The sequence below is a fragment of the Trichosurus vulpecula genome, chromosome 6 (assembly GCF_011100635.1).
Source record: "Trichosurus vulpecula isolate mTriVul1 chromosome 6, mTriVul1.pri, whole genome shotgun sequence".
Classification (NCBI taxonomy): Eukaryota; Metazoa; Chordata; class Mammalia; order Diprotodontia; family Phalangeridae; genus Trichosurus; species Trichosurus vulpecula.
In genome coordinates, this window is record NC_050578.1 from 44,185,527 (window position 1) to 44,212,372 (window position 26,846).

General features: G+C 38.1%; 1 protein-coding gene across 1 annotated transcript in view; it reads right to left on the bottom strand.

The window, feature by feature from the left end:
* Window positions 1-10,727: 10,727 nt before the first annotated feature.
* The window catches only part of FAM241A (family with sequence similarity 241 member A), an 88,432-nt gene continuing 72,313 nt past the window's right edge, over window positions 10,728-26,846 (bottom strand). Inside the window, exon 3 of the mRNA XM_036764942.1 lies at window positions 10,728-14,519. Within this exon, the coding sequence (XP_036620837.1) occupies window positions 14,274-14,519 (246 nt within the window). The 3' untranslated portion in view covers window positions 10,728-14,273. The remainder of the gene's footprint in view (window positions 14,520-26,846) is intronic.

Genomic DNA, 26,846 nt, shown 5'->3' on the forward strand with positions numbered 1-26,846 from the left:
TTCCTGGATCATCAAGCTTGTCAAATTCCATAAACATGGGTGCAATCCAGGTCTCTCTCCTAGGCCTTTGCATCTATCTCTCTGTAATTCATTAGCTGCTACGGGGTCAATGATCAACTCAATTCATACGGCTCCTCAGTCTATACACATATACAGGAGGTAGGTTATGATGACCAGAAACCCAGTCAGACCCTAAAATCAATGCAAGGAGTTTTATCACAATTATAAATTTCAATCAACCCATATGTCTTATCTGAAAATTGATCCCCATACCGGTCAATCAAAAATATTTCCTTTTTCCTTCGATTGAATACAAACACTTGGAATAGAGTGAGACTCCTCTTTTCCTGATTTCAAAAAATTGCATCTATTTACTCTCCCCCTCTCAACTTGGAAAGTTCCTAATCTTTCCTTCAATTAGAAATCAGGTTACCTAATCTTGTATCCTGGTCTATAATCTGTTAATTGTTTGCTTTTAATGCATAAAGATCCATCTCTCCATGTATTTGGGGTTGAGTGCCAAGCTGAGGAGGCCTAATCCTAATTTGTTATGCAATTGGCATGCATTGCTTAATAAACCAATAGGCTTGGAGGCTTGAACCTTTGTTTCCTCAGTTATTCGAGATTTCACCCTTCACATAGTCACACAGAGTTCCAGCCTCAGAGTCATGCTCAACTGGAACTCAAAAAACCCTTATGGAATTGAATTCAACGTGTGAATGGGAAAATATAGTTGAGAAAATAAATTGCTACTTTTTCTTTTCAGCCTGGAGCTGCGTACAAAAATGAAATTTGTTAAAATGACATTTCGCTTTTTACCATGTTCATGTTGAAGACGAAAACTGTATTTTAAAGACTAAAGGCAGTTAGGTGGCTCAATGGATAGGGCACGAGTCAGGAAGACCTGAGTTCAAATGCAGCCTTAGATACTTATTAGCTGTGTGACCCTGGGCAAGTCACTTAACCCTGATTTCCTTCTCCCCCACCTTCCAAAAAAAGGTTACATAATGCTCAGAAATATTTCAGGTTTAAACTGTGTATGTATACAAGTAATCTGAGAGAATGCTAAGTATGCAAGATAGAGAGTGGATTGAAAGTTGGGTGAGACTTGCATTCTACTTCTGCATTTAATTAATTAATTTATTTATGACTTAGGTCAGTCAGTTTTCAGATTTGCATAAAATAAATTTACCCATGATTCTAGATAAAAAAAAGCATTTCAGCATCCTCCATAGTATCCAGTACATTGTCTTGTGTGCTATAACTCAACACTTGTTTGTTGAATGAATGAACTCATGCACATATAAGATGAAGGCAATGACAGCTACCCTGCTTTATTGTGTCAAGCTCTTTGGAGATCTATATATAAATAAATTGTTGACAGAGTGGCAGGAAAAAGAGCAGAAGATAATTTTAGTTAAGTAGCAGATGAAAAAAATGAATGTGTAGATAATATGCATGCCTATATATTAATAACAAAAACCAGGAGGAAGAAATAGAAAGAGAAAGTCCAAAAATCAATGACAAAATGCATAAAACATCTGGGCATCATCTAGCCAGTGCATACTTATGATTTAAATAACTACAATTACAAATACTATTCACAAAAATAAAGGAAGATAAATATTCAGAAAAACATTCATTCTAGCCGGGCCATGTCAACACTCTGAAAATAACAATACTACATAAATTAATTAATAGATTTACTGCTATACAAACTAAATAAAATAATAAAAAAATAGGAATTTTGGAATTGTAGGCAGAAAAGGTCCAGAATCTCAAGGGATTTAAATAAAAATTGACACAAAGGAGCCTAGCATTGCTGTATCCCAAGCTATAATACAAATAAGTAACTATTAAAACTATTTGTTACTGGTTAAAAAGAGAAAAACAGAAGAGTGGAATAGATTAGAAAAGCAAGAAGCAAAATCAAATGAACCCATAGTCCAGTGATTAAAAAAAGGAACTCAACAGCACAAAATGCTGGGGAAAGGATTTATTAAATGCTAAAAACTGCTGGGCAAAGTGGAAAGCAATTTGGCAGAGAAAAAAATGGACCACAATAAACTCCAAATGGATGGGGTATTCTAAGTACTTGGGTGGCTCTCTGAGGTGGTGAGTCAGAAAATTAGTTCACACATATCTAAAATATTCCTAGTAGCAGATTCTGTGGTTGCCTTTCTCCCAATGGAAACATAGTGGGTAACCATTGATTGGGAATGATTGAACAAATTGTAGTATGTGGAAATAATTGAATAGAATTTTGACATAAAATTACAAATATGAACAAGCACTACAAGATATTTATGAGCTGAGGGAGGCAGAGTGGAAGAAGAACTATCAAGAGAATAATATACATGACCACAATCATGCAACTGAAAACAATACAAAAAGGTAGCTCAACTTGGAACAAATACCAGGATCAAAATTGGTTCCTGAGGACATATGATGAAACATTTGTTCTCAGCAGAATTGGAAGTTCTATAAATGTTAAATACTACATATATTGAGAGATATGGTTTCTGTGTTGCTTGGTTTTGCTTAACTTTTCCGTATTCACTGGGCTAAGGGGATATATATGACAAGCCATGTGATACTCATTATACATGCAAAGTCATGCAAAACATATTTCATATTAGCCACGAGGGAAACTTAGCTTAGAAACTTAGAAAAATGAAGTAGAAAGTGGTAAGCCTGACATTCCAAGAGGTGGTTTATAGACACTAATTCAATTGTCGATCATCTAGATTATGAGACCTTTGTCAAGTAACCAAGTTGGCATATTATTGGAAGAGTCAAACCACAGTAAGTCATTGGTTTCCAATGTAGCCCTATGTGCAAGAAGTGTCAGGAAATCTCGGACTGGATAAAGAGGCAAGGTTACCATGCAGTGAGAGTAAGAGATACCAAGCCGTGTGCTACACTGGTACCTATGAAATATAAAATTACATAGAGGATGGTCTTTAGCACATTGGATGGAGGCTGTAGGCAGGATTTATATGGGAGCATGGACAAGGATCAGACAAGATGAGAAGGTGCAGATGTATTGTGATTTGTATCAGTGGAGGAGGAAAAACACATGCTGATGAGAACAAAGATAAATTGAATTGATATATTGAAAAGATGTAAGGATGTATGTACCCAATCAGGGCAAACAGGTGTCACAGTGGATAGAGTGCTGGACCTGGAATTGGGAGGACCTGAATTTGAATCTCGTCTCAGACATTAACTGCATGACCCTGGGCAAGTCATTCAACTTCATCCAGCCTCAGTTTCCTCATCTGTAAAATGGGGAGAATAACTGGCTTGTTATTAGGATAAAGCCAGATTATTTGTAAAGCATTTTCCAAGCCCCGAAACACTATACGGGGTGTTCCTAAAGTCTGGACATATAGGAAAAAAATGCATATTTTCAAGAAATGAAATGAATGAAATTTTCAACAACATTTTATTTAATTGGAATATTAACAAATAACATCTTCAATATGACTTCCAACATTTGTCATGCAAAGGTTGATGCGCTTTGCAAGATTCACATGAACTCAATGCAATAACTCCACATTACTGTCAATTTTAGCACATTCACTCTTTATGTGTTCAATCAAGTATGTTGCATCTTTGATTTTCATTGAGTAGACCTTCTCCTTTAGAATACCCCAGAAAAAGAAGTCAAGGGGGCTAAGGTCTGATAATATTCCAAATATTTCAAAATCAGCATTTTTGCCTATGTGTCCAGACTTTAGGGACACCCTGTATCAATGTGAGATATTCTTATTACTGTCGTTGTTGTTATTTTAAGTAGCTACCACCTGCCTTTCCCATCTCATCTCGTCAGTGCCTTCCATGTTGTCCACCCTCTAGTCAGACTAGACATTTCTCTGCCTCCATTGACTATGCAACTGGGCTCTCATACCTTCATGCTTTGCTCAGGTTGCTCCCCGTGCCTGAATGTCGTAACTCCCAATTTGTCTGTTGAATTCTTATTCTGCTTTTAAAGCTCAACTCAAATGCTACCTTGTCCATAAATCCTTTGCTTAACCCTCTGGATGCTAATGAACACTCCCCCCTCAAACCTTATGTTACACTTTGGCTCCCAGGTCCCTAAGGTACATTCATGTAATGTCATATAATAATCTGTGCTGACAGCCATATTAGCCACCTATCACCCTAAGCAGCTCTTTGAGGGCATGACAAAACCATCTCCTCCAGCATAATGTCAAATACAAGGTCTGGAACATTTGGAACCAGATGAAAATATAATTGGGAAATATTTAACTAAATAAAAAATACAATGGAACATACATAATGTTAATACGGTGTTTTCTAAGCCAATATGCAGCCTGCAGGCATCCTTATGTGTGGTTTAGTGGCCTCTGTTTCTTTCTGAGTTTGACTCACTGTTCTATACTAAAGTAGATATCTAAAATACTACTGTCTAGGATTTAGCCAGATTATCTAAGATACTGGCCAAATAAAGGAGATAAATGTTTTGGAATGATCAAAGGCTTAGTCTGGCAATTTCCTTTTACATTTAAGCAAAATTCTAGAAAATATATCTTATTATATTTTTGGCTCATGGGGTAGATTCTTCAGTATGTGCTGAAAAATATTTATGGGAGAGATGTCACTTTGCAAATGATTTGTTAAATTGCTCAAATTTACAGCAGCCAGAGTTGTATTTGTTTTGAGCTCTACGGAGTATCATTCCTTACTTGAGCAGAAATACATGTGGAAACAATAGCCCAAGGAATGCTTGAAAAAGTCATATTAATGTAATTAGAATAGGTTAAAAAATAAAAACTGGTAGATGATTAAGACTGTGCCTTCATCGACCATGTTACACATGTATACTATGACTCTTTAGTTTTGTCAAACAATTTGTTTCTACAATTTATTTGGCTTCTACAAACAATTTTAGCAGCCACTGTATTGGGAAGTTCCAGAGACAAGACCAAGTTAACTCAGTCTTGTCTCTGGAACTTCCCGACTCAGTGGCTGCTAAAATAAGTACGAGCATTTATTCATATTTTGACTGTGGAGAACTTATAAGTAGGACACTAGACACTAGAGTGCTGCATTGAGGAGTCAGGAAAACTCTGATACTTTCTCCTCTGATACTTACTAATTGCATTAGAATCAATTAGTTGGGCAAGCCACTCAAACCCTCAAAGGCTGTTTCCTTAGTACAAGGATGTTCTACTGATGAAGACAAGTCAAGTCAAAAGGGCATTCATAAATAATCACCTATAGCACCTACTATGTGCTAGGTATTGTACTGCACTAGATGGCCCCCTTACAGCTCTAAACTGGTGATCTTATGGAGTGCCCTTGTTTTTAATTTCTTAGCAACGATAGCAATAGAAAGCCCAGTTTTCTGAGACTGCTGTAGGGATGGCAGAGGATTTCTCCTATTCCCTTCCTGGTTATAAAAAATGTATCCCATCTCAAAAAAAGGAAGGAGAGCTAGGATGTGCCATTCTCCCTTGCATAACAGCAATGACTTTGCTCTCATTGCAGATTTCTGTTACAGAGTTGGTGGCTAACCAATCATTCCCCATTTCTGGTAATTAGAATGTTTTCCCTCTTGAAATTACTTCATATATGCTTCCTACTGACTTACGTGCATCAATGCATATATCTTCCTCAGTAGAATGTAAGCCCCTTGAAGGGATGGATGGTTTCATTTTTGCCTGTATCTCAAGTGCCTAGCCCAATACCTGGCACATAGCACGTTCATAATAGTTGAACTGAATTCGGTGAGAAGATGTTTCCCACTAAATTGGGATAATGGTTTGAGGAAAAACGTCAGGATCAGAAAGATTCAGAAAGGGGTCTTTCATCTATTTATACTAGGAGAATTTGAGGACACCCACACCCACCCCCCCCACCCCCACCTCCACCCCCACCCCCACATACACACACACACACACACACACACACACACACACACACACTGCTTGTAGTCTCTTAGATTCAAAGGGGAGACTCATAATAGCAGTCATCCATTGCCTAAGCTGCATTTTCAGCAAATCACTAGCTTGGGGCCATCTGTTGCCTGCCCTTGCAGACTTCCAAGCTCCCTGGGATAAAAATAGCTGCTAAAAATAATCCTAGGGGCTCAAGAACAGGCTGGCCCATGTCTGGAGGAAGCTCTTTTCAGTGCCTCCAGAGCTAGCTCACCCAGGCTGCTCAGACCCTTAGTACTAAAAATATCTTTGGGTCAGTTCTTAGGGTTGTAAATCATTTTCACTAAGTGGGGACTCATTAAAAGTAGATCTCCTCTGACCACCATGAAACTCATTCCAATTTAGCCCCCAGACCCCTGGGCCTGAAAATGTCTTGACCATTTGGATACAGAGCCACAAGTATCAAAAGGGGCTCTAGCCTTGTCTATATCTAGCTCTGATCTTGGCTATCCTAGGCACTAGGGGGTCCTAGTCTATGTCCATTAGATTATAAATTCCTCCATCTAATTGTAAACTCCTTGAGAACAGAGGCTGTTATTTTGCCTCTTTTTTTTTCTCCCTGGAGCTTAGCATAGTGCCGGCACATAGTAGGTGCTTACTAAATGTTTATTGATTATTGATTGATTGGTAGCCTGATGAATGCTAGACATGGAGTCTAGCTGAACTCCTGAGTCTATGAGGTTTCTTTTACCCTGTTAGTAGATTGGGTTAACCCCAATCTACTAAGTAGAATGCATCATATCAGACATGAAATGCCTTGGATTAGACATAGCTTCAGGCCTCACCCCACTTTCTATTCATGCTTAGCTTGAGTACTGAAGTTCCAGTTAAGCAGTCTTGATATCACTACCAAAGGTTAGCAGTACAGTGGCCTCACCATCACCATGACCTCACCATCTCAACAATTTCAAGCCTTAAGGCCAAGCCTTTGGGAAGCAGCATGGGGCAGTGGAAAGAACAGTGACTTTGGAGTCAGAGGATCAGGATTAGAATGTTACTTCTTCCATTGAGTACCTGAGAAAATCATCTGCAATTGGTGCCTCCAGATCCCCCTCTCCTCTTTTGCTTCCAAACCTTCGGCATCTTGACTTGGGACCTCATCATTTAACTGAAACTGTTTTCTCCAAAGTTACCAATGACCTCTTAATTGCCAAATCTATTGGCCTTTTAAAAATTCTCACCTATCTTGACTTCTCTAAGGTCTTTGACACTATCACCTTCCCCTCTTGGAGACTTTCTCCTTTCTGGTTTTTGCGACACTTTTATTTCTCCATCTTCTTTGCTTGATCTTCATCCAAGTCATTCCCCCAAGGTTTTGTCCTGAGCTTTGTACTCTTCTCCATTTATTTGCTTGTTTGTGTGTGTGTGTGTGGGGGAGTGGGGGAAGCAGGACAATTGAGGTTGAGTGACTTGCCCAAGGTCACATGGCTTCTTTTCCCTTTATACCAGATTACTTGGTGATCTCATTAGCTCCCATGACTTTAATGATCATGTCTATGCAAATAATTCTCAGATCTATACAGGGTTCTCCAAAGTCTTAGTTTTCTGTTATTAAAAGCTTATAACTGCACTAAGGCTTTTGAGACCCCCAGTATAACCAGCCTTAAGTCTATCCTCTGAGCTCCATCATCTGCTTCTTGGACATCTCAATTTTATGTTGTATAGGCACATTAAGTGAAACGTGCCCAAAACAGAACTCATTATCTTTCCCTTGAAACCCTGCCCTCTTTCATATATCCCTACCACTGTCAAGGGAATCACTGTACCCCTAGTCTCCCAGGTTTGCATCCTCAACCTCTCATTCCCACTCACCCCACATCTCCAAATTGTTGCTAAATTTTGTTTCTACCTTCATAACATCTCTCCATTATGTTCCCTTCTCTTCACACACAGCCAAAACCATCCTGGTGCAGTCCCTCATTATCTGGACTACTGCAACAGTCTTCAGGATGGTCTCCCTGACCCAAGTCTCTCCCCACTACAATCCATCTTCCACTAAACTGTCAAAGTGATTTTTAAAAAGTGCAGATCTGATTGTATTACCTTTCTACTCAATAAACTTCAGGAGCTCCCTATTATTTGGCATCCAGGATCAAATAAAAAATCCTGTTTGAAGTCCTTTACAACCTGTTCTCTTCCTACCTTTCTAGTAATCTTTTTACTTTCCTCCATCTATCTATGGTCCAATAACACTGGTCTTCTTGTTGTTCCTCCCACTTCATAATTGTCTCCTGACTTCCTGTCTGACTGTCTCCTTTTCTTGGGGTGCTCTTTTTCCCAACCTCAAACTTCTGGCTTCCTTAAATATTTAGCTCAATTCCCACTTTCTGCAGGAGACCCTTCTGCCTGAACTCCCACCTTCCCTTTGAGATGACCTTCCACATACCCTGTATATAGCTTGTATGTATCCTTTTTTTTGGGCATATTGTCTCCCACATTAGAATGTGGGCTTCTTGAGAGGAGGGATCACGTCTCCCACTCTCCTCCTCTCCCACTCCCCTCCCCTCCCCCTGCCATTCTTTGTATCCTGACACATAGTAAGTACCTGAAAAGTGCTTGTTGACTGTTTGATGTTAGGAAACTTCTTTGGGCCTGTTTTCTCATCTACAAAATAAGGGGATTGCAGCTAGGTGGCCTTGGTCCCTTTTGCTTGTAAATCTATAATCTTATGACCAAAGGGTGTGTGTGTGTGTGTGTGTGTGTGTGTGTGTGTGTGTGTGTGTGTAAACTGCCAATGAATCATTAAACATCTTGAGTTTTGAATCAATGGCAGCAGTACCCAAGACAAGAGTAGGAATTCACCCTTTATCAAGGGTTAACTGGTCAAGGGAATTTCACAAGTGGTTAAGTAAACAAGTTCAATGCTAGAACAAAGGGCAATGAGGACTTTTACACCTCATACTGGGAGAAATCATTAATACCAGAACAAAGTCCTCTGGAAGTGCGACAAGAAGGCACCAGAGCATACTAGGGAGCACACACTAACATCACACAAACTTCCCTCCCCACAAACAAAAATAAAACCCAGCCAAATAAACAAACCCCAATGAAACTCTGAATATATAACTCATCCAATTCAGGTTTCATCGTAGCTTAGGCACGTAGGTGGTGCAGTGGATAGAGACTAGACATGGAGTCAGAAAGACTTGAGTTCAAATCCTCTCTTAGACAACTGCTAAATGCGTGGCCGTCGGCAAGTCACCTAACCTTTCTCAGCTTCGTTTTCTTTTTCTGTAAAATAGAGATAATGGTAATTGCCTCAAGGAGTTGAGGATCACAAGACAGCACATACAAAGTGCTCTGTAAAGCATAATGTCAATGCTAGCTATTATTATTAGCTGTAATTCTAGACCTGGATCTTCTAATGGAAAGTCAGGACCATAATGGATTACAAGATTTTTCTATTATGTTTAGAGTTCTCGATAAATGAACCCATAATTTAAACAAATCCTTCTCTGATGTGAAAAGCCTTCAGGATTTCATGCAAGATCGATTTCTGTTTAGTTGGGGTTTTCTAGACCTAATGATTTAGTGGCATTTCAAATATGTCACTATTTCTTCTTGGTAGCTTAATTTATAAACTTTTTGCTATGTTTTAGTATTTTACAAGCGCCAAACACCCTGTTTAAACAATACACTGAAAATCTAAAAACAAACATTTTAAATATGACATCGCTATAACTGGGAGTGGGGGCATAGGAGAAGATAAAGGAAAATCAGCAGATTGTAAACATTCTCAAAGGTGGTGAGAGCCAAGCTTTTTTTTTTTTAATAAACATTCCTGCTATATGAAGAATATAAACTAATATTTTATAATTACATGGCTGTAGCAACAACTGCAAAGATGCAATCATTTCTTGGTTAAAAACCGCCCTGTCCTACAGAGATGTGGAGAAGATTTAGAGGAAATTCATGTAATTCTGAAATGTTATTGGAAGTTAGACCAATGCAGAGAGAGGTGGCAACTCTAGTCGAGCAAACATCCTAGGTGTTGCTTAGGTGAACATTCTTTTGGTGCTGCAGTGGATAGAAGGTAAGAGTTAAAATCGAGCCTCAGACACTTACTAGCCATGTGACTGTGGGCAAGCCATGCAACCTGTTTGCCTCAGTTTCCACATCTGTCCACTGGGGATAACAACAGCATCTACATCGTAGGGTTGTTAGGATCAAATGAGATACTTGTAATGAGTGCTTAGCATAGTGCCTGGCATATCGTAGGTGCTATATACATGCTCTCCCTCCCCTAATTATCCCACGCTCCAAAGCTCAGAAGTCTTTGGTGTGGCTCATTCATAGAAATTCTAAGTTCTACCATCACCACTGGACAGAAATTCTAGAGAAACGTTCATCTGGGACACTGGAGACACACCTGCTTGTTCCCATCAAACTATGATTGCTTGGGAAGCAGTGCCAACCACTACTGTCCCCAGTCTTTTGTTCTAGCAACAGGAAAAGAGGAAAATGGATCTTGAGGCAGCTAGGTTGCACAGTGCTAGTGGAGCACCAGCCCTCAAGTCAGGAGGACCTCAGTTCAAATCCAGCTTCAGACACTTGGCACACTTATTAGCTGTGTGACCTTGGGTAAGTCACTTAATGCCAAGTACCCCGCCTTCCCCTCTCAAAAAAAGAGGAAAACAGATTTGAGAATTGGGTGCCTTCCATGTGATGCTGATTCAGGCATTTTTGTAGCTATTGCATTAGGCGGCAAATAATTGATACATGGAACATATAGGCTATTAAAAGAGAGAATACAATAAAGGATTATAGCAGAGTATCTTTTATTAGAAAGGATAACAAATAACTTTGTATATAAGTTTGGATAACACAAATGGTTTGGACAACCAAGACATTCTGGTAGAGAATTAATATGGCAGTTTTGTAATAAGAACCATCAGCCCTGATATAAGTATTTTGGATGTTCAAAGTTATTTAAAAAAATGTTTGACAGATGAAAACTTATTGGGACACGCTGTCAAATAAGTAACATTAAAAAAGTATCCCTTAAATAATATCAGTGAGTATTATTCCCCTTGAAATAAGCGTTACAAATAGTGTTGACATATTTGATGTGATCTGCAGGGTGGATTTCGCCCTGAAATATGCTACAATGTGGTAGCAATATTGCAAAGACCCAGGTCATATGAGTGACAGCTATATATTTCCAACAGAAAGTCAGAAAGACTTCTAAATGACAACATACAACCTGATATACTCCCCTTCTGCACAATAAACGTATCATTTGAGCCATAAAATTTTAAAGTATAGAACAACTTTGAGATAATGGGTTCCAGAGAAAGCATCAATAAATGATGGAGGGCAGATGACCACTTGTCAGGGATATTAAGGGCAAGATTCATCCATCGGACAGTAAGATGGACTCGATTCCCTATGGGTCCTTCTAGCTGTAGCATTCTATGATTACAAGTCCAGAGATGTACCCCTAGCCTTAATTTATGAATTAATTTCTTTCTTCTAGAGTACATCTTTTATTAGGGATATAATACAGGAACAAAACAGCATCATTTGAGCTCTACCTTTTCTCTCTCCTTTCCCTAGCTAAAACCCTACGGGAATTGAGAGCTGCAGATAATCTGCAAACTGGATAATTAGTCTTCAATAATAGCAGTGATTATTCATGAGTCTTCCTGTGTAAAAGCGTGGGTTGAGAATTGCCTTCCCAACAATATTGTTAACAGTTGGTTTATCCCATAGGTTCAGGTCTCTTGGGGACATTCAGCTTCTCAAGAGGATAATCAGATCGAAACAAATTAGTGTACAGGCTGGAACGGCATCCTCCAACCCAAGCACTTGGGCCAAAAGCAGCATAATGACCATGGGATGTCATTTATTTACTGAAATAGATGCAGGGGTATGGACTGATAGACCCTGAGTGTGCCTTGGCCTTTCTTCACATTTTCAATGATTTCCCCCCTCTCTAATATTAGAAAGATATCAGTAAAAACCAGAAAATGGATTCCATACCACTGAAAATGAAGGATGGCTATAGTTATAATACAAAGGTTCGTAACCTTTTTTGTATCATGGACTCCTTTGGAAGTCTTGTGAAGTCTATAGGCTGCTTCTTGGAATGATGTTTTTAAATACATAGGATAAAATACGTAACATTATAGAGGAAACCAATTTATTGAAGTACAGTTATCAAAGTATATCATTTTTTCATGGACCCGAGATTAAGAACCCCTATAGTGGTAGGGAACAAAGAGAGTACCACATTTATGACTGATTAAGAAATAAGACAAAATATAAACAAAATACCCAGTTATACCTGATATTTTATTGGAAAGAAAACAGATTTATTCATCCAGGTCAGCTTGTTTGACTACGTTTGATATAAGATAAATATCTTATTTCCCTACCTCCTTTTTAAAACTGAGGGCTAATAATATGGGTGAATTATATGGTAATTATTATACATCTTATTCACATATAACACCAATTCCTTGAACTAGTTACATTTCTGATATTGATGTGACTCAATATCCCATTTTATCTAATCACTTTATTTCATGACCAGACAAGGTTATAGGATTTTCTTTTACCTAGGGAAATGAATATAGTCTGCATCCCAACACTTCCTAGAGGCAACTTCTTATTGTCTCCATTAAATAAGCTACTAGCTAGTTTTTTTCCCTCCCTCCTTCATAGAACTTGATGGTATACTGTGGCAAGTAGTAACAGAAGTGCAAAAGGAGATAGCAAAATGCCTGCTTACTTTTTATAATTGGATACACACACATATCCCATCAGCATAACAGAGCAATGTATAGTGCTGACTGGATACTAAATAATTTATAACAAAAATGACTTTGAAAAATAGATTCACCATTAGGCACTGGTGGGACCAGAGCGGTTATTAAGCATGTTGTATTTCAGAAATTCAAACTCTCAGCAGCATTCCAAAAGAATGTAGTCATTAATATTTTATACTGCTGCAAATTCCCATAATCTCAGTTGTTTTTTTTAAACTGTACTTGTGCATAAATGAAAATACCCTTTCATATAGTTTGCACTTGCAGTAAGGTAGATGAAGGGTATGGTTGTTAGTATAAAAATATTTGCAAACTCAATATAAGCACAATAGAGTACAAAGACCTTTTGTAAAAATAAAAAAGTTGTAAGTTTAAAAAAGTTGATATTTAAACAAATACACTGTATTTTTAACAACCTCTGGCTGGGATTCTGATTTAGCATTATATGCTCTTATAATATTTTCAGTTACTTTGCTTCTCCATTTAGAGGATTCACAGATTTGGTCTTGCTGCATGTATAAGACTGATGATTACACTCCAAATTTAACTATTTCTTTAATATTGTGCATCTATTTTTTTCTCTCTATATATATATCTCAAAGGTGAAAGATTTAGTCTTTTCTTTTTGAAAGAGAAAGAAAAAGATGCAGCCAGATTTTATAACAAGTTAGGGAAAAAATATTCCACTGTCCAGCTAAGAAACAAATTTTGATTTATATCTTAAAGTAGCAATTAAAAAAAGAACTATAAAATTGTAAAAGTTGTGAAAAATACACTGAAAGTGTCCCATGGAAAATAAAAAATAAAAACTCAAGCTTGTTGGATAGAAGAAAATACCACAGCCTAATTAGGCATGTCACAAAGTAGGTATGTAGCCAGCTGAGCATACACCTGGCTCTTGTGGCTCCTGGATTAACAAAGAACTCACCAGCACCAAAATTTCAAAAACCTTCAATGACATACTGAAGTGGTTCCAGGCCTAATGAAGTTTCAATCCACTTGGGCAGTTTCTCTAACAATAGTACATGTCTTTTTTTCACTTTTGGAAAACGAGCTAGAATGATTCATTTCCATCACAAGAGAAAGATAATCATAAAGCCAACTCTAATTTACACATAGGGATGGGGATGGCAAGGGTATCTGAAATCCAACATCCCCCAAATGAAAGTGGGAATATCTAGGAAATAATCTTCAAGTAAAATATGACTTTAGCTTCTTTCTTCCTAAATTATTTACAAGGAATAAAACTGATATCTCTAAATGTCATAGCCTCTGTCGCATTTTTGGGTAGTAGTGTTTGTGATTAGTGCTCAATAAGTGGGCAAAAGTCACTACTGGGAAACAAGGGGTCTGGAATTAACCCCTAAATAAAGAAGAGTTGACTTTATTTTCCAAGAACATCCATTTATAAATTTAGTTAGAAAATGGCTGACATAATTTGTAACAAAGCAGATTTCTGGAGCTCTCATTTGCTTAAATATCCATCAGCATACAACACGGCTTCCATACGTCAAACCACACATGGGTCAGCTACGTTTTACTCTTGTACATAAATAATGACAATGCAAAGAACAGCAACTAGTCCGAGGGCTTGTAGGCCAAGAAACCAGAGCATAAACCAAAAGAAAATGACTATAACTGGCTCCACAATCCGCTCTCCGAAATACATCCTGGTGAAGCCCATGTTGATTAGGCTTTTGTTTAGTTCGCCAAAAAGGGTTCCCATCTTTTTGTAGTCATCTATAACAGGTTCCACGCTGTGATTTTGCGATTCTTCTACGTCCTACAAATAAGAAAAGGAAAAAATGAATACAGGGTGGCTTAAAATAGTTTAATGTAATTACGTCATGTGAACAACCACTAGCACGGTTCTAAGCACATTCAATAAACATTCAATACACGAGTGACAGATGTAGGGGTACTTTTCTTCTTATATTCAGACAGAATTGTTAATATAATTGCTTTTCAAAAAGGTGGAAAACACCCACATCTCCAATCCAATAAATATTTATTAAGCACTATTACCATGTGCCAGGCACTGTGCTTAGTCATCTGTCTCTTTCTCAGAGTTAACCTCTTCTATGGTAGAGAAGCGCTCATTCGTCCACTTATTTTCACAAAGGAGTTTACTTGGCAACGAGCGGGGGATGGGCCAGAGCCCAATTATGGCATAGCAACATCCCAGATATAGGTACCTTAAAGGATCTCTGTTACTCTTCCTATAATGCTAAGTTTTTATTACTATCTATTATATAATCTAAATTAAACATCTAACAGTTTTCTTCACACTTTAGCCATTTTCCTGTTCTCAATTTATAGTCTATTGTATAAAAAACAACTTTTGTCTTGGTTCTAGCGCTTAGATTTCTGATTAAGGTCTGGTTGCCTGGCAAACCAATTCAATTCAGTAAGCATTTATTCAGCCACTATGTTCAAAGCACCAAGTTAGGTAATGGAAAGACAAAGACGAAAATGAAATAGTTCCTGCCCTCGAGGAGCTTATGTTCTAATGGGGAAAAACAACATATACATACGTAAGTAAATGCAAAATATATACAAAGAACTTCTTGGTAGGTAGAGGAAATCACAATGATGGCATCCTAGCTCCCTTTGCCTTTCTTTCATTAAAAAGTTGTACACTTTTCAAGTTATCATGTGCAATTCATGTATTGCCTTTTGCAAATGTGTCTTCTGATACATTAGGGAATAGATGACTGTTCTTGACTATATCAGTTCCTTGCATATTTTCTCATGTAAAAATTTTATCTTGTAGTTCTTAGAAATGTTTTTCTTATCAACTATTTTTCTTTTTATCACCATCATTATTTTTGTGGTACAAAATTTTTATTCTGATGTAATCAAATCCACCTACCAATGTTCTCAATTTCTTCTATTTGTTCAATATATAAAAATTTATTTTCACTGCACAGTAGAGATAAGTCTATTATTCCATTTTTTCTAACCCTTTAATGTTTTTTTCAATGTTTAAATCTATGATATAGCTGGAATTTATTATGGTAAATGGTATGCAGTGTCTCTAAAGCTATTTCTTGTCGTTTCTATCTCGTACTCCCAACAGTATTTATTAAAGAATAACTTCTATTTTTCTTTCCCATAGTTTAAGAAACACTGATGTTTTGTACATATTTGACTCCATTTCCAGCATCTCTATTCTGTTCCACTGACTTATGTTAACATTACATGTCTGATATTAGATGGGGTTGATTCTTTTATGAAACAACTAAAGTCTAGTAGGCCAAGTCCACCTCCATTGGGTGGAATATCCCTTGATGTTATTGTTCATTTCTCCATAAGTTTAAATTTCTACAAAGGTCATTTCCTCATGATCATCTAGTGTGATACGAGAGTACAGGTATTAATAACAAATTAAATCATTAAAATAATCTAAGGTACATTATCATTTTTACTATGTTCTACAAACCCATCCATCCACTCTGAATATTTTCCAATCACAAAATCTCAGAATCCAGGTGATCTGGTCCATCAAGTACCTAAACAGGCACTACCTCTTCCATCAGTTATCTCTAATAACTGATCACTCACCCTCTATCTGAAGGCCTCCATTTATGGGAAACTCACTATCTCTCCAGACAGTCCATTTCATTTTGATAGTTCTGATTGTTAACAAATTTTTCTTTCTAGCTCATGAATATCTGCAATCTTTACTCCACATATCTGCCCACTGGGACCAAGTGAAACAAGATGAATCCCTCTTTAATGTGACAGTCCTGTACATGAACAGATATATGAACAGATAGCTATCATGGCTCCCTTCTCCAGGCTAAACATCTCCAGTTCCTTCAACCATCTTTGGTAGTATGGTTTTGAGTACATTTACCACACTGATAACTCTCCTCTGGAGCCACTTCAGCTTGTCAACATCCTTCCCTAAACATTCAAAGCTAAACATAATATTCTAGGTGTGGTCTGAGTTGAGTAGCAAATAATGGTACTATATTCTCCTTCTTTCTGGACATTAAGCACTATGGTCACTTTTACTTTTTTGCCTGCCTCATTAAAGAGCTAATTTATACTGAGTTGGTATTACATGAAACTTCCCCAGATCTTTTTCACATGAATTATCTATCCATATCTCCTCCCCCGCTCTCTCTCTCTCTCTGTATGTGTGTGTGTGTGTGTACACAGTTGAATTTTTGAACCCACTTGTAGAATTTTTCAATTATACTTATTAAATTATATTTGCTCTCTTCTACAAAGTCTTAATTTAATGCCTCATTATGCCATGGAAATGAGGCTAGTTCTTAAATGAGCTTAGCTCTTATATATTCAACTATGAAGAAAAGGTTTTGAGTATAACCTTAGCAACAGGTTATCTGTTTTCCAAGGACCAGCCTAGCTAAGCATGGAAACAACCATCAGTGGTGGGCTAGGAATTTAGTTATAATTTCTTGGACACAACAACAATGAAATAAAGAAAAATAAGAACTTTTATTCATTTTTCGGCTTCTATGCTAATGATAGCAGTGACAGAAAATGGAGCACAAGATGCTAAGAATCACATTTTTTAGACTATGAACATTAATTTAGTTGTTAATACTCTAAATGTGAGGTCTTTGTCCACTGATGGATGAGTGAATATACTACTGGAGGAACTGAACTGCATCAAGCATAAGAATTTCACATTGGTAATTGGTGACTTCTGTGCAACAGACGTAGGCAAGGATGCAAACAACAACAAAAAAGGTGGAAAATATGGTTCATGAGTAATGAACCACAGAGGCCCTTTCAACATTGTTCATCGTTTTTGCCATTTTTCTGGCTGTGTTTAATTGGAAGAAGTGAAGCTATTTAACCTAGAGAAGATAGGATGGGAGGAGAGGGAAACATGACAGCTGTCTTAAAGCATTTGAAGGGTTGTCACGTGGCGGAAGGATTAGTCTGTTTGGCCTCAGAGGACAGAATTAAGAGTAGAATAAATGGATAGAAGCTACAATGAGGCAAATTTAGGCTTGATGCCCCTAACAATGAGAGCTGTCCAAGAGTGGAATCGCTTGCTTGGAGAGGTGGTGGTGTCTCCCTCCTCAGAGGTCATCAAGTAGAGTCTGAATGACCAATCGCCATGTGTATTACAGTGAGCATCCTTTCTTGCATAGGATATATTAGAGGGCTGCCAAGGTCTCTTCCAATTCTTGACTTTAATGACTAATTTGTGTATTTAGTGATTAGTGATTTGGATCACGCTGTCTTAGAGGGGCATTGATGGCTTGCGATTCTTTTGAAAACTATTCATACCCTTTGACCGCTCATCTATTCAGGAATGGCTCTTGGTCTTATATATCTGTGTTAGTTGCCTGTATATCTTGAATATTAGACTTTTATCAGAGATATCTCATGAAAATTCAACAATTTAAAGAGCTGTTCACTTCACATGCTACCCTCTCTCTTCTTAACTCCTACCTTCAACTGATATCTGTGACAAAAGCAGTACTTGTGCTTCAAAAGTTTTCACTTCCATAGCCAGGACTTTAGAAACAATTAACCTGCTCCCCCTTAGTTCTAATAGTATCAGATAATAGTAGCAGATATTAGATAGCACAGTGAATAGAGCTCAGGTCAGAAACACCCGAGTTTAAATCTGGTCTCAGACATTTATTAGCAATGTGATCCTGGGCAAGTCACTTAATTTGTTTGCCTCAATTTTCTCATATGTAAAAATAAGAATAATAATAATAGCACGTACCTCCTAGGGTTGTTGTGAGGATCAATGAGATAATAATTGTGAAGCACTCAGTATAGTTCCTGGAACATAATAAGCACTATATAAATGTTAGCTATCATTATTATGTCTCCAGGTGGCATGTCTCAGGAGGCTCTCTACACATTTGAGATACGTCCCAGGAGGCTGCCATTATATCCCTCAGCAAGCAATTGTCAAGCACAGACCCAAGAATAGATATGAAAAGACGCTCCCCTCTCACTCCTTTGGAGAAGTGGGAGGTCCACAAAGGTAGAACATTGCATATATTTTCAGCCTTTTTTGGCGCAATGATTAAGTTTGTTGATTTTCCAATTATTCCTCTTTTTCTTTTCTTTACAAATTTATTTTTTATGTGGGATGGCTCTCTGGGAGGGGAAGGTAGAGGGATACTGGGAGAAATTCTGGTGATATAAAAAACAAAAGCTATCAATACTATATTATTTTTAAAAGGCAAGGGATTGTCAGCTGCCATGACCTGTCCCTTCCTTCTGTGACCCATACTAGATGTCCTCTTTACTGGAGTCACCTATGGATCCTCACCATCATTCCAGCAGAGGAAGCCTTCTATGAGAACCTTAAACCTACTGCAGACTTACAACAGTTCAGGGGCCATTGTTCTCTTATTTCTTGTTCTACTGAGCAGCCTCCTGGGGGTGAGTCTGGATTCTCTTCTGAGCCTCTTCAGAGTTATTTTTCCCCTAATATCTTATTCATAGTACTTCTTCTATTCTTTCAAAGAACACTTCATTCTCCCTGGTAAACCAATAATACACAGGGAACAGAGAGAGTAACCTGAATTTTGTGTGCATGTAGTTATTGCTTGGCACTGTAAGAAATACAAATAGTTCAATCTCCTTATGTGATGGGAATATTCCATATTTGTACAAAATGAGATACTCAGCAGTTCTCCATGACTCTGGCTGTTAACTGACTAGGAAAACTGAATTGTTTTTGCTGCTGTTGTTGTTCAGTCATGTGACTCTTTGTGACCCCATTTGGGGTTTTCTTGGCAAAGATACTGGAAGTGGTTTGCCATTTCCTTCTCTAGCTCATTTTACAGATAAGGAAAATGAGGCAAAGAGGGTTAAGTGATTTACCCAGGGTCACATGACTAGTAAGGGTCTGAGGTCAGATTTGAACTCAGGAAGATGTGTTTTCCTGATTCCAAGCCCAGTGTTTTATCCACTACACCAACTAGTGTTCCCAACTGTCTTTTTACTATGCCTTTTTGGGGCTGGGACTGGTTGGTTGGTGGAGCAGGGGCGGAGGAAATTCTTATAAACTTTTGTGATGAAATCAAACTTCCAGCTACTTCCTTTCTCAACTCTTACCACTGAACAAACATCAGACATAATCAACTTATATTTTTTGCTATTTTATTATATCTTTTGCACTTTTGCAGTCACTATATTCCTGTACCCCTCTTCTCTTGATTCCCACTATTTTTAAGGCATAGATCAAGTCTCGCTTTTCCCATTAGGCTTTTCTTGACTATGCTAGTCCTGGGAAAGCTGCCCTTACCATTCATTCATTTAATAAACATTTTCTGAATACCTACTCAGTGCAAGGTACTATACCAGGCACTGTATAGGAAATAAAGACCAAGATGTTCTGGTCTCTGTCCTCAAGGAAACCACAGTCTGCTAGGGAGAGGGAGGCTGATGATCCATTTGCACAGAAGAAACTTCTCTATCTTGCTGCCTGGTTTTAGCTAAGTGCGCTCTAGGCCTATTCTTACATCAAAATTCTACAGTATCCCCTGGTAACCATAATTCTTGCTATATTTGGTTCAGTTTCTCTATCGACAATTTTTATAATTCCTTAAAAGAAATATAGCTAATCCTGGGGTGGGGGGGGGGGAAAGTTGATACAGTTTGAAACAGTCCATAATACTTTTAAGAATAATAACTTTCTTTTGTCTGGTGGTTAAAATGGGAAGCCTTGCTTAATACTTGTCTGACATTTGCAAAAACAGAAAACAGTAGCTTGATGCCTCCTCACACATCAATCAGGAGGGTGAAAGTTTATTATAAAGTATACGTTTTTGAGTTCTTTGGATTAGACTCTTGTCCTATAGGCTGAACAGGACAAATAAGCAAATTAAACTGCTGAATTTATTTCTTCTTATTTCTTCTCTCTCTAGATATTCACATTCCCAAACCATAATGTTGGCCTCTCTTAGAAGTGTTATTCGAATGCTAGCAGATTCTATTCTAATAATTCCATTTGCCTACCTCACTTTTTGGCATAGCATTTTTAAGAAAAAAACTTTTTTAGGTGGCAGCAAAAAAGTACAAACACTGCCCTATAAGTTTCCATTTTGGCTTACATTGGCTAGCATGTCTACAGTATGGATTCTCTTAGACTTGATCAATATCCAATCTGTTCATAAGCCCTTAGAATTTCCAGTAGACTTGAGTAGAGACCAGAAACTCTTGGAACTATCCAGGATATAGAAAATGTTCTAACGTAATTGACTGTAATTTGACTGATTATGCCATCTGACTAATCCAAGTAGCCTGGCTCATGACACTCATGCCTACTCTTATGAAGTCTTTCATAAATTCAATCTTCTACCTCTGACTCTTCCCAAGACACCAGCTATTAAAATGAAGAACTTTAAAATGGACATCTGGTATTTGTAATTTCCCTTCCTCTCAGAATCCCAGCATCTGGGACTCAGAGGTCATCCTGTCCAGCACATGCCTGAACAAAACCACCTCTACATCATCTCCAACAAGTAGCAATCATAATTTCCAGGACTCCAGAAAATCAGTTGCTAGTCCAAATTCTCTCTCTTCCAGGACCTTCCAATTCTACTCCCACTCTGCTACCAATTCCTGGGGCTGCCCCCAGTCCTATTTGCTAAGGGCAGTCCTCAATCCCCTGACAACTCCCTAAGTGTCCTGAAAGACTTAAAAGGTTGGCTTTATCAAGAAACTAAGGAAAACAAAGCAATCAAAGTATAAAAAGGAGGCATCTCAAAGAACAGATTCTGAACTGGTTTGGATGTCAAAGAGCCTAAAGCCCACTTGGGGTCCTGCTGGTGCCAGGACAGTGAGAAGGGAGGTGAGTATCAAGGACCTGGGCGCAAGACCTGCATTTTGTACTTACTCTTTTTGTAACTGAGGGCAAATAGCCGAGTCTCTGTGAACTGAAATGAGGGAGTTGGACTAGATGGTCCCTAAGTGCTCTTCCAACTCTATATCTATGATTCTATGAATGTTTCCAATTGTAGTCCATAAGACTGTAATGTAGGAACATGGCATTATCTACTTTCATGGCTAAACTCCAGGGACAGCAACTTGTAGGAGTCTGTAATAATGCCTGGACACAAGAGTAATAATTAACCAGGATGTTGACGGCATGGATAATTTATTCATCTTTTACATCCGACCACGGTACCTTGCGCACAGCTGACATTTAGTACACACTTGTTGAATGAATGAATGAAGTAACAATCATTTCTTGGTTCAGGATTAGGGCTGATTAACTAGGTTAATTAGGGTTAATTTTCTAGGTTTAGGATTAAGTATTAGGTTTAACTTCAAATGTTAAGGAAAAAAAAACACCAAACAACTCTTCCTGGTTAAAAGCCAATAACACTAAACTCAAGCAATGCCTGGAGGGCAGTCGGTCAGTCAGCTAGCATTTATTAAGTACTTACTATGTACCATGTGGGCAGTTAGGTGGTGCAGTGCACATAGTGCCAGGCCTGGAGTCTGGAGGACTCATCTTTGTGAATTCAAATCCCAGCCTGAGACACTTACTAGCTGTGTGACACTTAGCTCTGTCTGCCTCAGTTTCCTCATCTGTAAAATGAGCTGGAAAGGGAAATGGCAAGCCACTCCAGTGTCTTTGCCAAGAAAACCCCAAATGAGATCATGAACTGAAATGGGACATGACTGAAATGACTCAACGATAACAACAAAATGTGCCAGGTGCCGTGCCAAGCTGATGCAGATACAAAGAAAGACGAAAGATAGACTCCAACTCTCCAGGAGCTCACAGTCTGATGGGGGAGACAACATGGTAACAACTATGTACAAACAAGCTATATACAAGATAAACTGGAGGTAGTCTCAGACGGAAGGCATTAGAATTAAGGTGGACTGGGAAAGGTTTCCTACAGAAGGTAAGATTTTAGCTGAGATGGGAAGGAAGCAGAGGGGAGAGCCAGTGAAAATGCCTCAATCAGAGATAGACTGTCTCGTTTGAGCATCAGTAAGGAGGCCAGTGTCATTGGATTGCAAAATGCCTGGAGGGGCTTTGTTGGGGAGGTGGTGTTCTAAAGCATAATTTGACTAGAAAAGTAGGAAGGGCTTTAAAAGTCAAACAGAGGAGAAGCTTCTATAATCAGAACCCTGAAAGTTCTATCAATGACACTATTCTGTGTGAATAGATTCTTTCCAGTAAAACAGTCTAATTCTGAGCAAAGAAATCATATGTTCTAAGGAGTCATTAAACAGTTATTTGTCTTCCTATTAATTTGAGAATATTCCCTGTATGTATATTGAAACTTAGGGTTAAGTTGAAATGTACAAAAGACTTCCGTCTAAAAAAATTTAGCTAATGTTCTTTACGGATTCCACCATTAAAGAAGAGGGCTTCTTTCCTCACAAAGGGTATTATACAAACCATATTGTAACCAACTAGTTAGCGTCAGTGCAAGGATTAGTTAATTATTAAGGGTAGCCAAACTGAACACCAAAGTTCAAAACAGGGACTAGTTGTAAAGTGAAAATTCTCATGACTAAAATTCATCATTTAAAATTATTTTAATTTGATTCATATATTTCTTATTCACATTTACTTAAAGCATACCAAGTGATTCTTAGAAGTCTCATAGGTTCTAAAAAATAGACGAAGACTGATGCTATAATTAAAAAACATAGCTTTCTTTCCTATTCCCCACTTTGTCATGAATAATTGAATAGAAGAGAACATGGGAGGAAAAACAAACTTTGAGATTTTTTGAAGCTCGATTTGCCATACATTTTATAATTTTCTTTCTTTAACATTTTAATTGGACAGGTTCACACTCAAAAAATGAGTTGACTTGCCCATCTTCCAAAAACAATATGAAAAGAACACCCCCCTCCCTCAAGCATTATTAAGAGACATTTGAACTCTCATCAAGAGGTAGCTATTTCTGAAGAAAAAAATTGTTTAATGTTGTGTGTGGTATGTTTAGCTTGCTTTCTTCTCGTTATGTAATAGGATCAGTGTTTATAACTCTGAAATAGTACAGACTGATCTGCGGTTATCAAAAACATTTTTGCTTTAATATTTAGCCATCTGCAGAGACTTATTTTCTTTTTTTCCTATACCTCTTGATTACAAAATCTAGGTCCTAAAATGAAGGCTTCCCAGGATATGGAGACAACTAGAAAGCAATGATTAGACAATGCCAGAATTAAACATTTGATTTTGGGAACATCATGACAGGTTTTAAGATTAAGACAAAATTAAACTTTCTGCTACCCATATGCAATTTCAGGTGTGAAACAGTTGTGACTTCTTCAATTCATTTGTTTCCTGGGTTTTCTTTTTTCTTTGCAAGCAACAAACCATTTAAAAAGTAGTTTTGCTTTGTTTTGTTTTCCTAATGAAAAGTTGAAATGTTTACAGTGATGCTGTTTTGAAGTATAACATCTGGTCAAATGGTAGTTTGCTCTTTTTTTCTTAATTCTCTTTTTAAAAAGCAACAACAACAATGTACCACTAGTTAGCTTTAAGATGCATGCACATTATAGCTAGAGGCTCAATGGACTTTCATTTCCATAATCCCATTTCATTTTTATCAAATGAAATATAAAATGCCATAGCTAGAATTGGAAAGGACCTCAGAGGCTATCTGTTACAGTTCTCTCATTTTACTGGGGCTTGAAGATGTTATGCAACCTGCCCAGAGGTCGCACAGCATCAGGGCTTAGATTTGAACTCAGGTTTTTCACCTGGGGGCCAATGCTCTTTCTATTGTATTTCTGTATGGAACCGTCAAATAAATTATTATTATCTAGAGAGCAAGATGCACTCTATTTGACTAGAAGAGCAACAGCCTTATACTTATGTTTTCATCTGTGAATAGTTATGTACCTAAACATCCCAATAGACAACCGTCAACTCCTAAGACAAGTAGAATGACTATGTAGGTGCTATCACGATGAATAGTATCATTTAATAAATGATTTTGTTTTTAAATGAGAGGCAACATGGCATAGTGGATGGAACACTGGATATGGAGTCATAAAAATGATTGATTTAGAGCTGGAAAAGACCTTAGAAAACCATCTAATTCAACTTTCTTATTTTACAGATGATGAAGAAATGGAAAATATTACCTATCTCACAAGGTAGTTAATAAAACGTAGATCCTTATTTTAAGGAGCTAGAAGATGATATATGTAAGGAGCTTTGAAAACTTTAAAATGCTATAGAAATGAGAGTCATTATTGTTAATAGGTATGGATATACATAGATAGATACATGTCAGGTCAAGTCAACAAGCATTTATTGCTTGATCAGTGCCAGGCCCTGTGCTTAGCTCTAGGAATACAAATACAAGCAGAAAGAAAGACAAGTCTGTACCCTCAAGGAGCTAACACTTCAACGGGAGAAGAAAATGCATTAAAAAAAAGTTGTAAAGCAGGGGTGGGGAGGGGTAGAAAGGGTGGGGAGATACCTGCTCCAGAATATGATAGAGAAAGTCTAGAGAGTAAGGAGTGCCGGAATGAAGACTTGTCCAGCTTGGGAATCCTCCTTACAGTGATGTTTCTAGGAGGATTGTTGTTGTTGTTGCTTGTCCTTAGATCTCAAAGAGGACCATGATGTCAGGAAAATGATGCCATGACTTGTAAGTGAATTGGATTTGAGTGAGGGAGGGCTGTGCAAGGTCACCTGCCTCACTTTCTCCTCCGGAGTCATCAGTCTAGTGGCAAGAATCAACCAATCAGAGGAATAGGCTACAGAGGCAGAGGGTACTTCCCGTATAAGAATTCCAGGGGCGGTGTAAAGTTCCAAGGTAAAGAGGTTTCATGATAGAGAAAGCCTGGACAGTCAGGAGTGCAGCCTGGAATAGAACGGGACGGAGTGGAATAGAGTATCTGTTAAGTACTTACTATGTCCCTAGCACTGTGTTAAGCCCTGGAGAGACAAATATAAGCAATCAAGACAGTCCCTGCCCAAACAGGGAAAGAGTAGCTTAAAAGGATGGTTGTGGGGGGTGGGGTGGGGGAGGTGGTTCCTGATTGGAACAAGTTGGCTGGTGAGGAAGGGAAATCTGGAGAGTGTGAAACATGGCTAGGGCCTTTCCTGAAATGGTTTTCCCTATATAGAGGATGGTAATTAATCATGGTGGTGGTGGGAATGTGATGTGTTCTGGACTCATTGAATGAATGAATTAATTTCATGCCCTTTCCTCCTATAAATCTCTAAACATCTGCTATCCCATATATTCCAATACTCTTAAAAAATCACAACTATAAACTTTTGTTTGCCTTTATAAAGCATGCATCAGCTTTAACAAGGCAGTAACAACAATATCCTTTACACACACACACACACACACATCTGTCTACATCTATCTATCTATCTATCTATCTATCTATCTGCAATTCCTTTCTTAGCTTTTTTTCTTTGTATTCATACAGGTAGACAAGCAATTCCCCTGAGTGCCTGAGCCACTCATGACCATAGCAGAGAGGCTTGGTAAAATCCAACACTTCTCACCAACCCATCCCCTCTACCACCAATGACAGTACTAGTCCTCTAGCTACAGAAGCTCCTTTGCTATTCTCTTCCCTTCCCAAGAATCACTCCTCTTGAAGGCCTGAACTCAGAAACTTGGGATCAACCATAACTCCCAAACTGGTGCTGCCCAAGTTTACATGGTGAGAACAAATTGCCGAAGGAATTCAAGTGCCTGTTCCTCAAAGTAGGAGGTTCAGTTACAGGGTACAGTGTCAAGCACAGATCAACTACAAGGAGTACTTCTGGGACAAATCATCACCTACTGCTCTGAGAGGGGAAAAATTTTGCAGCCCCTTCCTGCCTAATAAAGGTCTGTTGCACTCTCATTTTTAAGGCAGAGAGATAGCTTACTTTTATAGACCATTAGGGGTGGTCTATCCCTTTCCACACCAAAATGCTCCTTCCTGATTCTCAGCTGACAATTATTTTGCAAGCGATCACCATTACAGGAATCAAGTAGAAGAGTTCCCTCTGTTCTCTCAGTAATGTGTTGGGCTTACTTCCATGGGAGGTACTCTTTAGACAAATGTCTATACTCCAGAATCTCATCAAATGGATTGAAAAATTCATCAAATACTCATATTTATCATTTCTTATGGCAAAGTAATTCCATTATAG